Source organism: Tamandua tetradactyla, chromosome 4 (genome assembly GCF_023851605.1).
Source record: "Tamandua tetradactyla isolate mTamTet1 chromosome 4, mTamTet1.pri, whole genome shotgun sequence".
NCBI classification, from domain to species: domain Eukaryota; kingdom Metazoa; phylum Chordata; class Mammalia; order Pilosa; family Myrmecophagidae; genus Tamandua; species Tamandua tetradactyla.
Window position 1 is genome coordinate 53,531,922 of NC_135330.1, and position 16,386 is coordinate 53,548,307.

A 16,386-nucleotide genomic window follows, 5' to 3' on the forward strand; every position below is an offset into this window, starting at 1 on the left:
CAAAATTTAATATTATTGTTTTGGCTTTTGTAATTAAAATATGGTCAAATGTACATTATAGATGCCCTTCTAATAATACCATCTTTACTTCTCACACTTATGAACAGCACTTTAAGAAATAACAGATCTGTTTGGTTACTGTGTGCTGTCACCTGTCATCCCCTGGCCCTGATTTTGTTGGACAAAACTTGATCTTAATCTCTTCTGTGCTCTTCTCTCACCATTTCTGAAAGATGTACATGTGTAATATAAGGACACTGACTTACTGAGACATGGTACTGCTGGCGACCATCCTTGTTGTGTGCATGTCATGTAATCACCGCCTTGTCGTGTAGGAGTCACAAAATTCTTATTACAGTAGTAATAGTAAGCTTTTCCTATAGGTGCTGGAAAGGATGGTCTAGAAAATAATCCTTCATATAGATATCCATGTTTTATTTGAGGAAGATCACAAGTCTTCACTTGGAAAAAATACAAAACTGTATAAACATTTTATCATAACAAGCATTCAAGTTGGATTTTAGATTTTTTTTTTACTATAATTGCCCTCCTTGCATCAAGGACTCTAAGACAAAGGCATTTATGGAATTCAGAGCACTGATGTACTTGGGGAGGGAGGTCATTGCTAATGAAAATGAAGTGACATCTTTTGCCTCACACTTGTATGAAGAGTCACCAAGAAGAAAACTGTTTAGATTTATTTAACGTATTTTCCTTGTGTATATATACCCGTAGCCCTAGTTGATAAATCTGCATCCTGGTTGAAGGATAGAGGTGCAGATTTTAGCCCTCAACCAACTTGACTTCTCTCTTCTTTCTTTTTCATCACCTTTCATGAAAGAGCTTCTTTTCTTTCAGGGACAGCTCAGATTTAAGGGAGATAGAGAGAATGAAGTGGAGAGAGGGAGAGAGAGATAGTTTAATAACCTTCATAAGCTTATTTTTCTACTCTTGAACATAATTTAGGCAGTATAGAGAAGCACACCAAGAAAATCTGCTTTGATGACATCATAGAGAAAAAGTATATCTTACTTGCCTCTCACACATATTAAAGTAGGTTGATTTTCCTTTCCTAATTTTTTAACCAGAATAGTGGACCAGGTCATTTTCTGGGCCCTGCTTTCCCACGCTACACCCCTGCCTCCAAAAAAATGTGGACCAGGAATATTTCTCAATAACCAAATAATTAGGATTATGGGAACCCGATTATTGCTTCTAGTTTCAATTGGTGAATGAAATTCTTTTTACTGTGTCTTATATAATACTTATTTTTGAAATGAGGTGCAACATAATTGTTCTTTATTAAATTAGTTGTACATTTGAAACAGTTTTGACTGATGTGTTTAGATGCTATATAAATATATTAATTGGTGGATGTTTAATTTTTTTCAGTAATTGTGAAGTTTTCTTGGGATGTTTTTGAGACTTTTTAATATTTTTATTTCCAGACTAGCATAAGTTTTTTCCCAGGAAATATAATCCCTCTATTCCAAGAAACCTCATATAATGAGTTAAAAACATATTCTAACATACGGAAAATGCACAGCAGCTATTCCTTATATTCTTCATTTTCCTGTCTTACAATCACTGATGTAGTTTCTTTTTTGTCTCATTAAAAATTTTCCCAAATAGTTTCTTCCAATGTGTTATATAAATGATGCATTTTGATTCGTTGCTAATCTAAATGTCTTTCTTTATACAAGATGTGTAATTGACACCATCTCTAGCTATAGAATCTACATCTGCCACCCATTTCTCTTGTACTTGATACATTTTCCCACATTTTTATCTTCCAGTCAATTGCAGATTAAAAATGCTCATCTTAATCACATTTCTTTTAAGTAAGCTACTAGCTATTTTTTTCCCAATGCCATTTTTTTGTGTGACTCTTGATACGTTCTATCTACCTCCTGATTCTTCAAATTCATGAAATATATCAAGACATGCCAGTTAACAATAGTAGTTAATCTTCCTGGGACAAGTTTGAGTTTATGGATATGCAGGAACCAAGTCTGAGAAACTCAAGCTACCCATTACAAGGCAGAGCAGAGATTTGAAACTTGGTGGTTTGAGATCAGGACAAGTGTATTTATCTACCTCAGTATGGTACTTCATAGAATACCAACACAATAAAATGATTTTGCTTTCTTTTCCAAAAGTTACAAAAAGAGACGTAATAAAAAGTAGGTATTTTTATCACAAGCCTGTGCTTCTTCTCTGTTCTCTCTCATTTGAGCATGGGTCTATCTTTATCTCTTTAACAATGTTGTTGCCTGAAGCAGATATTATGTTGCACCTATGACCTGCTAGCCTTGAGATTGGCAGGGCTGAGAACATCCTTCTTTCACCTCCTACACTTCCACCAATGCAGGTTGTGTTTTCTTTAGCACTTGTGGGAGTTCCATCACAATATTGACTCCAACTGGTCTGAAAATTGATTAAAATATTGACCAATTTGATAGCTGTTGCTAATTAGTCTGTATTAGTACAGTTGATTTCTTTGAAAGAAGCCCAGGATCTTACCATAATCATTGTTAAATTTTGTCTTCTTGGATTCAATCTATTAATTAGCATTTTCTTTGATGGGTTGATCTGTCGTGTTGCAGATTCACTATTACCATCCTCTGTATCACTGCAGTTGTGAATTTGTACTGCATTTCCCCTAAAGCTTTAAACTATTTGACAACAATAATTAGTAATGGCACAGGCCCAAGAACATAGTCTTGCATCTGAACTTCAGATTGGGCTGTTTAATCAAGATTGCAAACTATCTGATAAACCATCTAACTAGTCCACATCTTCATTTTGTCCATAGAAATTTCAAAAGGTCCCTGTGGATTGAATTTGCTGAAGACCAGTTATAGTTGGGCTGACTTATGTCCTTCATCTACCACTTTCCTAAACCCACCTTAAAATTTATTAAATATTTTCCTTACACTTTATATATAAGGAGTTCTCACCTGCCATGCTAGAGACCTCGGTTCGTTTCCTGGCGCCTACCCATGTTAAAACAAAAACAAACAAACAAACAAACACAAAGACCAGACACACTCCTCAGGGTTTCTAAGTCCAGATCATTCTTTACGTTTGGAGATGAGCAGGATATAAACTGAGGTTTCATAAGTGATATCTTAAGGAATATTGAAAATTTTCTATATAATATTCTAGGTGGTGGTCATGTGGGTTTATAAATACCTGAAAAAGCATGAAGCTGGACAGTTAAGATTAGTGCACCATTTGTACTTAATTATCTGAATGTTATGCGACAGAAATGTTTGAACTATAATTAGGCTATTGGTTTTGTATAAAATGTTCAATACTAATATGCCTATCTTTTCAACATACTTATAAAGGAAGCATTGGAATCATGAAGATTAAATAAAATTAAGAAAGCACACTGATAAAATATAAAGACATTTTTTAAAGATGTATTCTGTCAGTATAATGTTTTAAAAATGCTATAAGAATCATCTCTCTGTGATTTCCTATAAAAACAAATAATTAAAATATGAGAATTTGCACTAATGGAAATAATAAGTACTTTCTCAAGCTAATAGAGGTTGTAATGTAATGATAGCATGAAATTAAAATTAGATAACTTTTTTTTTTGCATGGGCAGGCTCTGGGAAGCAAACCCAGGCCTTTGGCATGGAAGGTGAGAATTCTGTTACTGAGCCACCATGGCACTGACCTAAAATTAGATAACGTTTTTGGAGTAATGTGGAGAAGTAGCAAGAAGAATGTCAGAAATACTTGAATAATGAATTTTAGCTAAATAAATATAAATTATCTGTAGGTGAATACATACTTAAACATAATGATATTTTATTCCTTCCATAAGTTATGTTAGTAAATAATTTAAAATTTCAAAGATGTTACTTTATAAATTACTGACAGTTTTAATGGGGTTGTTAATATTAGAAATCCTGAAAAAAAATTGCATGTATCTCAGAAAAAAATATTTCCTTTTCCAGTATCATTCCCCTTGCAACAAGTTTGATCATGACATAAAGGTGGAGTATAGCAAGCTATAAAAACTAGCACAAGTTTTTCCAAAGATAATTGCTTAAAATATAAATAGCACTTGGTCACAAGAAAATTAATTCAGGACACCAGGAATCTATTAACAGTTAACAGTTTAGTAACAAAGTTAAGAGTAAACTCCTGGTTAATTTCCCTACTTTTTTTTTTTTTTTTTTAACGTGGGCAGGCACCAGGAATCGAACCTCGGTCCTCTGGAATGGCAGCTGACCATTCTTGCCTGCTGAGCCACCATGGCCCACACTAATTTCCCTATTTTTAAAGTACATAATCACAAAGGAAGATTCTGAATGTTCAATTATGCCAGTAGAGTGTTGTACACATGACTGGACATCAGTGTGTATTTTTTATGCAGCTAACTCAAAGTTCAATATCAGAGATGAAAAGTCTTTCAGATATTTCTATTTTGCGTTTTAAGAAAGTCTTTATTTTGGAATAATTTTTGGACTTATGCAAAATAAGTCAAAAGTTACAAACATCTTTTAGGTGAGGTCTTTGTCAGTCTGAAAGTGAATGAAAGAATTGTGATTAGATTTGCAACAAATATAAAAAATAAAACAGCTTTCTTTGTTTGTAAAATAATCATTCTCACCACAAATTTGTTTCTCTCTCGGCATTAGTCAGATAATCTAGACTTTAATATATTGACCAGGAAATTGTGTAGCAACAAAAAATGTCCATGTCAAAACATCCCTAGGTAGTGTGTATAACCCAGCTTCATGACTGTTAGTTCATTGACCTGAAAAACTCCAAAATGGCTGACTTGCAGTAAAGAGAAATATCGATATGTCCTCTGGTGAAAAACAAAACATTTGTTTCTTAGGAAGAGAGCCTTTTGAATTTTGCCACTGAGTAAAAACCATCATACATGCCGATAAAATAGTAACTAAATACAATTTGTTCTAGTTTGCAAAAGCTGCAGGGGTGCAATAAACAAGAAACAGAACGGCTTTTAACAAGGGGGAGTTTATTAAGTTGCAAGTTTACAATTCTAAGGCCATGAAAATGTCCAAATAAAGGCAAGGCATGACTACAAAAATGTCCAAATTAAGGCATCTAGGAAAAGATACCTTGGTTCAAGAAGGCTGATGGCATTCAGGGTTTCTCTCTCAGCTGGAAAGGCACATGGTGACATCTGCTACTTTCTCTCCAGGTTTCCTCAAGGGCTCCCCTGGGGCTCTGTCCATTGCTGTTTTGGTTCTGGTCGCGCTAATGTTTTTCCAAAATGGTTCGCTCTTAAAGGGCTCCAGTAAGCAACCCTGACTTGAATGGGAGGAGTCATATCTCCATGGAGACCATCTAATCAAAAGTTACCTATCACTGAGTAAGTCATATCTCCATAAAAACAATAAAAGGGCGGACCACGGTGGCTCAGCAGGCAAGAATGCTTGCCTGCCATGCCAGAGGAACAGGGTTCGATTTCCGGTGCCTGCCCATGTAAAAAAAAAAACAAAAACTGTTCCACCCAAATATAATGAAGATTAAAGGACATGACTTTTCTTGGGGTACATAATAGCTTCAAACCAGCACACCATTCAATGCAAATATTTCATTATAAAAGAAGCTACAATGTAAAAACTAACTGTTCTTGCAAATAGAAATAGAAAGAAATTTCTTTAACTAAACGAAAATTACCTGTTGAGATGGTATACTACAATCGTAGTTTATTGGTTTTTTTTTTTTTTTTGCATCGGCAGGTGCCAGGAATCGCACCCAGGTTTCTGAGAACTGGTGAGAACTCTGCCTGCTGAGCCACTGTGGCCTGCCCTGCTACAATCCTAATTTATTTGTAATGATGTCAATAGCAGAGCCCATGAGACTACTTGAATATATGCAATCACAATTTCAATGGACTTAACCTTGGTGGGAGTAAAGTAAAAACAATATGCGATGCCCGAAATTTTTCAGTTTCACCGACTTGGCTTTGCACAATTAAAAGACAGGTATTTTTACCTTCCTTTCATTTCCTCCCTATATACATGAAATCCACAATTGTCACCACTACCCTTATCAGAATAATCAAATTGTGCCATGTTTTCTAAGTACTGTGATTGAACCATATTCTTGATTGTTTTAATGTCTGGTTTAATACATGATAGTGCTTAGGATTATGCAGCCTGTGCATCTGAGAAGCAGCGTAGCATGGTTGTTAATGGTACAGTATATAGCCAGCTGCAAATGTATTTAAATTGTGACTTCACGATATACTGCTAGATATTGTATCTTTTGTTGTGTCCATCTCCTAAATTTTAAAAGCGCTATAAATCTATACTCAACCTCAAAGTCTTCAGTCAAGATCACTCATATTAATTACCTAAAACATGTGGAAACATACTTGGTATGTAAATACTCAACTGTTGTTAAAATGTATATTTCCTTAATTAGATATCTAGTAATTCACATGGTTACAATTAGCTCAAGGGAGTTAGCAAAAGGCTCTTACTAGATACCCATGTCTCCAGATACAAATTGGAACTCCTAACACTAAAACAGAGAAGAATGGAGAATGGGTAAGGTGACCATAAAATTTTTGTACAAGTTAATTGCTATTCAAAAAATGAAAACTCTCTTAATTATAGGATTGGAAAAAGGCAGAAGCTTACTGGCTTATAATTTTTAACTTAACCTGTAAGAGACTCCTTAATCACTAAACTCTCCTACATTCTCGGGAATCAAAGGAAGCCAAGCTTAAACAAGAATTTAAAAAAGAAATAGAAAAGAATATCCTTAAGAGAGACATAGTTACTGCATGTCTCTGAGGAGACAAATGCAATGCCTGGGAATCCTGCTGTGTCAAAAAATTATTTTATCAATGAATGGCAACAGCAAATACTGTTATCAAAACACACACAGCTACAACGTAACTACAATGTAAGCTACAGAAATACCCACAATTTATTGAGGAATGCAAAGAAACATGACAGTGTTACTTAAACAACTGAGAATAAACACATTAAATTGAAATTGTCACAAGATTACACAGAAATTGGACTTACCTCCAAAAAGAAATTGAGAGCAGTTATTATATATATGATCTAATACTGAAGAAATAATACGAAGAAAGAATTAAGAGAGAATGTTATGAAAATGACTTAAATAAAGAAGATTAATAAAGATACAGGCATTATTAAATATACTAAATAAAAATCATGGAAGTTAAAGGTAAAACAACCAAAATAAAAAAAATCACCAGATACACTAAATATTAGGTATGATGTGGGGAATAAAGAATTAACAAGTTTGACAGTAAATCAATAGAAAGTTTCCAGTAAGAAAAATAGAAAGTAGAAAGTTGAAGAAAAATAGTGTTCCAGAGACATATGAGACATTGTAGGAATATAACCAGGCATGTTGTTAGAGTATCAGAAGTAGAAGAGATAAAGAAGGGTTCAAAAACATTTTAATAAAATAATGGCTATAAAAATCCCCACATTTGTTTTTAAACATTAGTTTACTCATTCCAGAAACTCAGCTAACTTCAAGTAATATAAACACAAAGAGGTAAATTTTGAAAATGAGAAAAGCAAAACATAATGAGGAAACCATGAAAAGTAGCTAAGACATAAGACTCAATCATGGACAGGAAATCAGAACATGATCAACAACTGATTTTTCATCAGAGACAATGGGTGGTGATAGGCACAGTGATGTCAATGTGTGCTATCAAAATGTCAACTATGAATGTTATTCATAGCAAAATCAACATTGAAAATAATGAAGAAATAAATGAGTTCACAGATAAAGCCTGTGTCCGTTCACTGCTTGTAGTCTTACCATGTAGGAAACACTGAAGGATAACTTTCAACATGAAAAGAAATGACCCGCAACAGTAACTTGAATCCACATGAAGAAATAAAGATCCGAGATAAAGGGAATTACACGGACAAATATAAAATAGAACATAATTTTTTTCATCCTTTTTTAGCTAAAGGCAATTGCATAAATTAAGGATTATAAATCTGTATTTGGGACTTATAATACTTAAAAATGTAATACATTTATAATGTATATAATTTATGATATATTTCATAAGTGTATAATTTATGAAAATTATAACACAAAGGAGAGAAAGGGAATACAAAAGGTAAGAGCAAAGTTTCTATATTTTGCTGGAAATGAATTAATTTTATATGAAAGACATTATGATAAATTAAGAGTTTGTTACAATCCTAGAAAAGCCACTAATAAAATAACTAAAAATAATAGAGTAGAAAAAGCACTAAAATGAATGAAAATGGGACAGTATAAAAAGAATAAAAAAGCAAAAAGTATAAAGAAAACAAATAGTAGAAAGCATATTGATAGGTAACTAAGCTGATAGTTAAACTTACTGATCATTTTAAAGCAGCACCAAAAGGTCAGGAATATTGCCGTGGAAATGAAAAGGAAATAAATAATGATGAAGAAATAAATGGAAATTGGAAGTCGACAAATAAGTTATATGTTTGCATTTATGGTGTTTGTCTTTATTCCAAAAAAAATTCCAGAAATAGATAATGACCCAATCTTACTGGTTACTTGGTAAAATTGACTGAAAAGGTTCAACTCTGAAGCGTGTTGTGTGTTTGTGTGTATATATATATATATAGAGAGAGAGAGAGAATGGGAAAGAGACAGAGAGTAAATGCTCAACTGGTATCTCCTAAAATTTGAAAAATAAAAATAAAATCTTAAGTCCTCCCAGCAAAAAACTTAAGTACCTAAATATCGTAAGGTATAAAACTGGCATCAGATTTTTGAAAACTAAGGTATAAAGTAAGGCATCAATGGAACGATATTTTCATAAAGTACAATGAAAGAAAGTTTGTTCAGAAGCTCTATACCAAGCTAATTTATCCTTTAAATATCAAGGTAGTAGAAAATGTTTCTGTATGTAATGAAATAGGGTAATTTGCATACTTCAACTTATTGAAGAATCTATTAAAAAATAAGCTTCATCCAACTAATGACTTGGGAAACTTCAGAAAAGGTTCTGATGTTGAGCATATTAAAATATAAAAATGTACATCTAACTTCAAAACAAAGGTAAAGAGTGGAAGAAAAATGAAAAAGAGTTATGTGTTATAACACTTCAAGTTAAAAGGGAAGGATAAGGAGAGAAGAGGAAATTGGAAAAATCTCATTGTATGGGCAGTAGGTGTGTATCAAAAGGTTTCTATATTTAATTAACCATAATTAAGTATAGTTCAATTAATTTAATTTTATACCAATGATTAAAGAAGAAAACAGGGAATTAAAGTCATTAGAACATGTATGCAGAATATGATAACCACAAATCATGAAATGCATGCATATTAAAAGACAAAAATTGCGTGTCATAGTAAAAATTATGTGAAGGGAGAGTGAGCCCAGCAGGCACTGGCATATTTCCAGGGCAGCCTGGAACTGCAATTGACACTTGGACCCTGGAAATCAGGACCCTGGAAACCAAAAATCAATCGGGTTTTGAATATAATATCCTACTGCATCATTTTGCTAGATGCTGCCAGAAAGCAATATACCAGAATTGGAATGGCTTTTATAAAGGGAATTTAATAAGTTACAAGTTTTACTGTTCTAAGGCTGGGAAAATGTCCAAATTAGGGCACCAACAAGAGATTATCTTCACTCAAGAAATGCTGATGCTTCCTGGAACCCCTCTGTTAGCTTGGAAGACATGTGGTCAGCATCTGCTGGTCCCTTGCAACTGGGATCTATTGCTTCCTGCCTGTTTTCTAGTGGGACTTCACTTAGCTCTTCTGGGACACAACTCTGGGTTCTGGTGTGCTTAGCATCTCATGGGAAGGCCGTAGCAAAGTCTGTTGTGCTCTACCCATGTCTAGGCATCTGCTCTCCTTGTCGGCACGCCAAGCATCTTCAAACATCCATGTCTCTGTCAGCTCTGAATCAACTGTTCTCCAAGCATCCGCACCTCCCAGCATCTCTGTAGTTCTCAACTCTCTCCAAAATGTTTCCTCGTTAAAAGGATTCCAGTAAACTAATCAGTACCCACCCTGAATGGGTGGACTCACATCACCATAAACAAAAGGTTATGCTCACAATTGGGTGCAGCACATCCTCCCATATAAATTGATAGCAGTCACAATGGGCTACTCTAAGAATAAGAAAATTATAAAAAATATTGCAGAAAATTATAACTTTTCATCTCTCAGTCAATCAGAATTAGGTTACAGGTGATATTACCACCATACCAGTGAATCTCTGGATATATTATGAAAGAATTTATTCATTTTGTTGATGAATTTGGGCAACTTTAGGAAGATGTCTTCTTAAAATGGCTGGTTAGACTTTTAATCTTAGGAGCTCTTCCCTTGATTTTCATTATTATGGATTGGAGCAGCATAAGTGAGCTTGCAAGACCCTCAAATTGCTATTATGATGTCTCAGAATGAAATCAGGTACCAAGCCAGGAACACTGATTCAAATATGACTATCCTCCTGATAAAATGTGCAGGTAATAGCATGGTGTGTCCCTAAAAAGGTAATTTTCCTGTTCCCTTATTACATGCTAAAAGAATCTTACTAGAGATCAACAAACAAACCCCAAATGCAAGCCATCCCATCTAGCTTTATCATGGATGGAGTATCCATCCCTTGAATATGCTCCTGATCCAGATCATGTAAATGCTATAATAAAATAATCTCCACCTGCTTAGCTTCCCCACCCCCATGTTATTTTATTGCTGAAAGGCAAGATAGAGTGGCAGACTCTCTATCTGATATTCTATCCTAGCTTCCATTAATAAGCATTACTGATGCCAGATAAAGCTGGGCAAGGTTAAAAAAAAAAAAAAAAAGGAAGAAAGAAGGGAGACAATAAAACAGAAAATAAAGGTAAGCAAGTGAATAGAGTGAAACTATTTAGATGGCTTTTGGATAACGGTATTAAAAGGACCTAAACAGATACCCATCATCTTAGTTCAGAGGAATTTAAGAAATTGGATTATAGTGAAAACTCTGAAAACCTGCTGTGGAAGCCCAGTAATTGTTGGTAAGACAAGTTAACTCTGATTAAGGCAGGCATGGAAGCCAATTTCTCTTGGATCAATATCTGCTGAGGACTTCAACCCATACCCGCATGTGTGAGTAACACTGCCCGGGGCTGGGAAACTTTTTTGGCACTTTGTGACACAGGAGCAAAATGCACTGTGATTTCCAAGCCCATTTGAGACACTAGGGAAATAGAAACAGTAAAACTGGTAAGATACAGTTGCCACTAATGATGGGATGAAAGGGAAAGACCTTATGCAAATTGCAACAGTTGAGCAAAAGGTATTTAATGGGAATAGTTGCATCTACTTTACCTGAATGCATATTTGGGATGGGGCTTATGTTTACTTGGGTATCATTTACTGTTAGGGGTTGTGTACCCCCAAAATATATGCTCCAGGCCTATCACCTGGCCCCATGAATGTCAATTTTCTTGGAAATAAGATTATTGAAGATGGAATAATTTAAGATGAGGCCAAACTAGATTAAAGTGGACCCTAATCCTACATGACTGGTGTTGCTATAAGAAGAAGGAAATTTGGTCACAGGAACACACAGACACAGGTGAGAAGTCCATTTAAGACGGAGACAGAGATTGGAATTATGTATTTATAAACCAAGGAATGTAAAAAATTGTCACCAAATACCAGAATCTAGGAAGAAAGAAGGAAGGATTCTGTCACAGAGACTTCTGAGGGAGCCTGGCCCTCTTGACACCTTGATTACAAACTTGCAGCATCCAGAATGGTGAGATAATTTGTAACTTTTTTTTTTACGCTGTATGGAGGTGGTCACATTTCATTATTTTTCCATGTGAGTATCTCATTATTTTCTTTTTTTCTTTTTTTTTTTTTCCTGACTGGTTGATAAACCAGAAGGCTGGTTTACTAACTCATCGGTCAGTTGACTGCAGCTGTGGCTGATTACATCTATGCTCAACTAAGGAGCTCCTCCTCCAAATGAGATAATCCAATCAGTTGTGTTTTATTCAATTGGTTGAAGATTTTCAAGAGAGAAAAGAGACTTTTCAGTTCTTCAACCAGTGAGCCTCTCCTATGGAGTTCAAGATCCTTCATCAGAGTTGCAAGCTTCATAGCCTATCCCTACAGATTTTGGACTCTTGCATTTCCACAGTGGTGTGAGACACTTTTACAAATCTCATATTTACAGATACCTTCTGTTAGTTCTGTTTCTATAGAGAACCTTGCCTAAGACAACAAGTTACCAAACAAACCGGTATACACAAACTGTATAATTCCATTTACATAACATTTTATAACATTCTTGAACTGACAAAATTATAGAAATGGATGCTTGGGTTGCCTCAATCTTTTAACAATTGTACATAATGCTGCTATGAAGACTGGCATGCAAATATCTCTTCAAGCATGTGTTTTCAATTTTGGGGGGTTATATACCTAGTTGTGGGATTGCTGGGTCATATGGTAGTTCTATACTTTAGCTTTCTGAGGAACTGCCAAACTGATCTTCCACAGAAGGTGCACCATTTTACGTTGCCACCAGCAATGAATGAATGTTCCTATTTTTCCACATTCTCTCCAACACTTGTAGTTTTCCATTTTTAAAAAAATAGACATTCTAATAGGTGTGAAATATCTCATTGTGGTTTTGATGTGCATTTCACTGATGGCTAATGATGCTGAGCACCTTTTCATGTTTGTTTTTTTTTTTTCTTTGGTGGCGGCCAATTGTATATCTTTTGAGAAATGTCTATCCAAGTCCATTTTTTCAGTTGGATTGTTTGGTTTTTTTTCCTTAAGTTGAAGGATTCTTGATATACTCTGGCTATTAAAGCTTTTTCAGAAATGTGGTTGCCAAATGTTTTCTTCCATTGTGTAGGCTGTCATTTTAGTTTCATGATAGAGTCCTTTGAGGCACCAAAGATTTTAATTTTGATGACGTTCCATTTATCTATTTTTTTCTTTTGTTGTTTGTGCTTTTCTTAGTTGTCTAGGAAACCGTTGCCTAACACAAGAATCTGAAGATGCTTCCCTACATTTTCTTGTAGTAGTTTGATAGATCTGGCTTTTATAGTTAGGTCTTTGATCCATTTTGAGTTGATTTATGTATAGTGAGATATAGGGATCCATCTTCTTTCTCTTGCAAATAGTGACCAGTTTTCCCAGCACCATTTGTTGAAGACTTTTTTTCCCAAGTGAGTGGTCTTGCCCCTTGTCAAAAATCAATTGGCCAAATGCAATGATTTGTTTCTGAGCTCTCAATTCTGTTCTGTTTATCTATATGTTGGTCCCTGTGTCAATACAATGCTGTTTTTTGGGGGGAAGGGGGGTGCATGGTCTGGGAATCGAACCCAGGTCTCCCGTGTGAAAGGCAAGCATTCTACCACTGAACCACCCATGCACCCTAATGCTGTTTTGATTACTGTGGCTTTGTAATACATTTTAAGACCAGGAAGTGTGAGTCCTCCAACTTCATCTTTTTCAAGATGGCATTAGCTATGTGGTGCCTCTTACCCTTTCACATATAATTTTTAATGCAATTTTATTGAGATATATTTGCATACCCTATAATCATCCAAAGTGTACAATTAATGGTTCATAGTATATAGTATATAGTTGTGCATTCATCACCACAGTCAATTTTTGAACATTTCATTACTCCAAAAAATAAGATTAAAAAACAAAATTGAAAAAGAATATGCAAAGCATCCCATACCCTTTCTCCCCCCATTATTAATTTATTTTTTGTCCTTATTTTTACTCATCTGACTATACACTGAATAAAGGGAGTGTCAACTGCAAAGTTTTCATAATTGTATGGTCACGCTGTAAAAGCTATATAGTTATACAGTCATCTTTAAGCATCAAGGCTATTGGATTATGGTTCAACAGTTTCAGGTATTTCCTTCTAGCTACTTTAATACACTAAAAAATAGAGTGATATCTATATAATGCATAAAAATAACCTCCAGAATAACCTTCCAACTATGAAATCTCTCAGCCATGGAAACTTTATTTTGTTTGATTTCTCTTCCCCCTCTGGTCAAGAAGACTTTCTCAATACCACAATGTTGGGTCCAGATTCATCCCCAGGAGTCATGTCCCATGTTGCCAGGGAGATTTACACCCCTGGGAATCATGACCTGCATAGTGGGGAGGGCAGTGAGTTTATCTGCAGAGTTGGCTTAGAGAGGTCAAATTTGAGCAACAAACACGTTCTCTGGGGTTGACTCTTGGTATTTTTATAAGTAAGCTTAGTTTCTCCTTTGCAAGAATACGTTTCATTAGGGCAAGCCCAAGACCAGGGGCTCGGCCTATTAAATTGGTAGATTCCCAGTCTTTGTGAGAATATCTGGAACTGCCCAGATGGGGAAGTTTAATACTTCTACATTAAATACTTTTTATTTTATTTTTTTTGACTTTTATTGTTTATTTTCTTATTGCACATAGTATGTTTACTTAGAAAATTAGAATATATAGATAAGGAAAGGAATAAAATAAAAATCACCATAACTTTATCCACTAAGATATGTCACTTATTTTATATGTTCCAGATTTTTCTGCAAATATATATTAACATACAAGCTCTATTTGGTAATCTATTTTTTCATTTCAAAATGTATCTTGATTTTTTTAATTAATTAAAGAAAAAAAAGAAATTAACACAACATTTAGAAATCATTCCATTCTACATATGCAATCAGTAATTCTTAACATCATCACATAAATGCACGATCATCATTTCTTAGTACATTTGCATCGATTTAGGAAAAGAACTAGCAAAACAACAGAAAAAGATATAGAATGTTAATATAGAGAAAAAAATTTTAAAAATAATAATAATAAAAAAAGAAAAAACGAAACAAAAGACACAAACAAACAAACAAATAAAAAACTATAGCTCAGATGCAGCTTCATTCAGTGTTTTAACATAATTACATTACAATTAGGTATTATTGTGCTGTCCATTTTTGAGTTTTTGTATCAAGTCCTGTTGCACAGTCTGTATCCCTTCAGCTCCAATTACCCATTATCCTACCCTGTTTCTAACTCCTGCTGGTCTCTGTTACCAATGACATATTCCAAGTTTATTCTCGAGTGTCGGTTCACATCAGTGGGACCATACAGTATTTGTCCTTTAGTTTTTGGCTATACTCACCAGCATAATGTTCTCTAGGTCCATCCATGTTATTACATGCTTCATAAGTTTATTCTGTCTTAAAGCTGCATAATATTCCATCGTATGTATATACCACAGTTTGTTTAGCCACACCAATGTTTATAGTAGCATTATTTATAATTGCAAAGAGATGGAAACAGCCAAAATGTCCATCAACAGACGAGTTGCTAAAGTATTCCATTATTGCAGCACCACTTGTTGAATTTTTGTTCTTTTTTAATCTTTTTTTTTTACAATTTTATTGAAATTTTTTGTTTGCTTGTTTGTTTTCTTTCTTTTGTTTGCTTGTTTATTTGTTTTTCAGAAGTGCATGAACCAGGAATTGAACCCGGGACTCCTGCATAGCAGGTGAGAATTCTACCACTGAACTATCCGTGTGCCCCTGTAATGTGTTTTTTTTAATTTCTACATTCCACGCCATTTATTTTTCTGCTTAAATTTAAGCTTGTTTTTTGATTTGTCTGTTTTTCTCCCCCAATATTTTCAAATCATGTCAAAGATTATTACACTCATTCATTCAAGAAACATGTGTCATATGCTTACATGTGGCATGAAGCTCACTGAGTTTAGGAAATTCCGTGTAAACAAATACAAGCAGAGGTTCAGGCACAGTCACAGAGCTTCCTCTTTTCCATGATCGCTTTCTAATTCTTTGTGTGTGTGTGTGTGTGTACATGGGTAGGCACCAGGATACGAACCGGGGTCCTCTGGTATGGCAGGCAAGTGTTCTTGCCTGCTGAGCCACCGTGGCCCGCCCTTCCATGATCGCTTTCGCTATCAGGTTCATTATTTTTAGCAAAGTTTTGTAGTTTTCCACGTATAAGTCCTTTATATTCTTTGCTTAACTTATTCTTCGATATTTGATTCTATTAGTTGCTATGGTGAATTGAAATTTTTCTTGACTTTCTCTTAAAATGGCTCTTACTTCTATATAGAAACACTATTGATTTCTGTGTGTTGATATTGTGCTATGACACTTTGCTGAGTTCAGTTTTGGTTTGAGTAGCTGATTTCTCTATATAAAATTTCTATATAAAGTCATCTGCTGATAGTGGAAGTTTTACTTCTTCCTTTCCAATTTGTATGCCTTTTATTTCTTTCTCTTACCTAATTCTTCCTGTTATAAATTCCTGTACAATATTGAATAACAGTGATGACAGTGGGCATCTCTGTCTTGTTCCAGATCTTAGAGAG

General features: G+C 34.6%; 1 protein-coding gene across 2 annotated transcripts in view; it reads right to left on the reverse strand.

Moving 5' to 3' along the window:
* LOC143680804 (complement factor H-related protein 3-like) overlaps positions 1-16,386 on the reverse strand; it is a 79,534-nt gene that overhangs the window by 20,050 nt on the left and 43,098 nt on the right. For both annotated transcript variants that reach the window (XR_013174180.1, XM_077157307.1), the window contains exon 2: positions 267-461. Coding sequence is in view for 1 of the 2 variants with exons in the window: in XM_077157307.1 (XP_077013422.1) it covers positions 267-461 (195 nt within the window). In the remaining variant the exon portion in view is untranslated. The remainder of the gene's footprint in view (positions 1-266; positions 462-16,386) is intronic.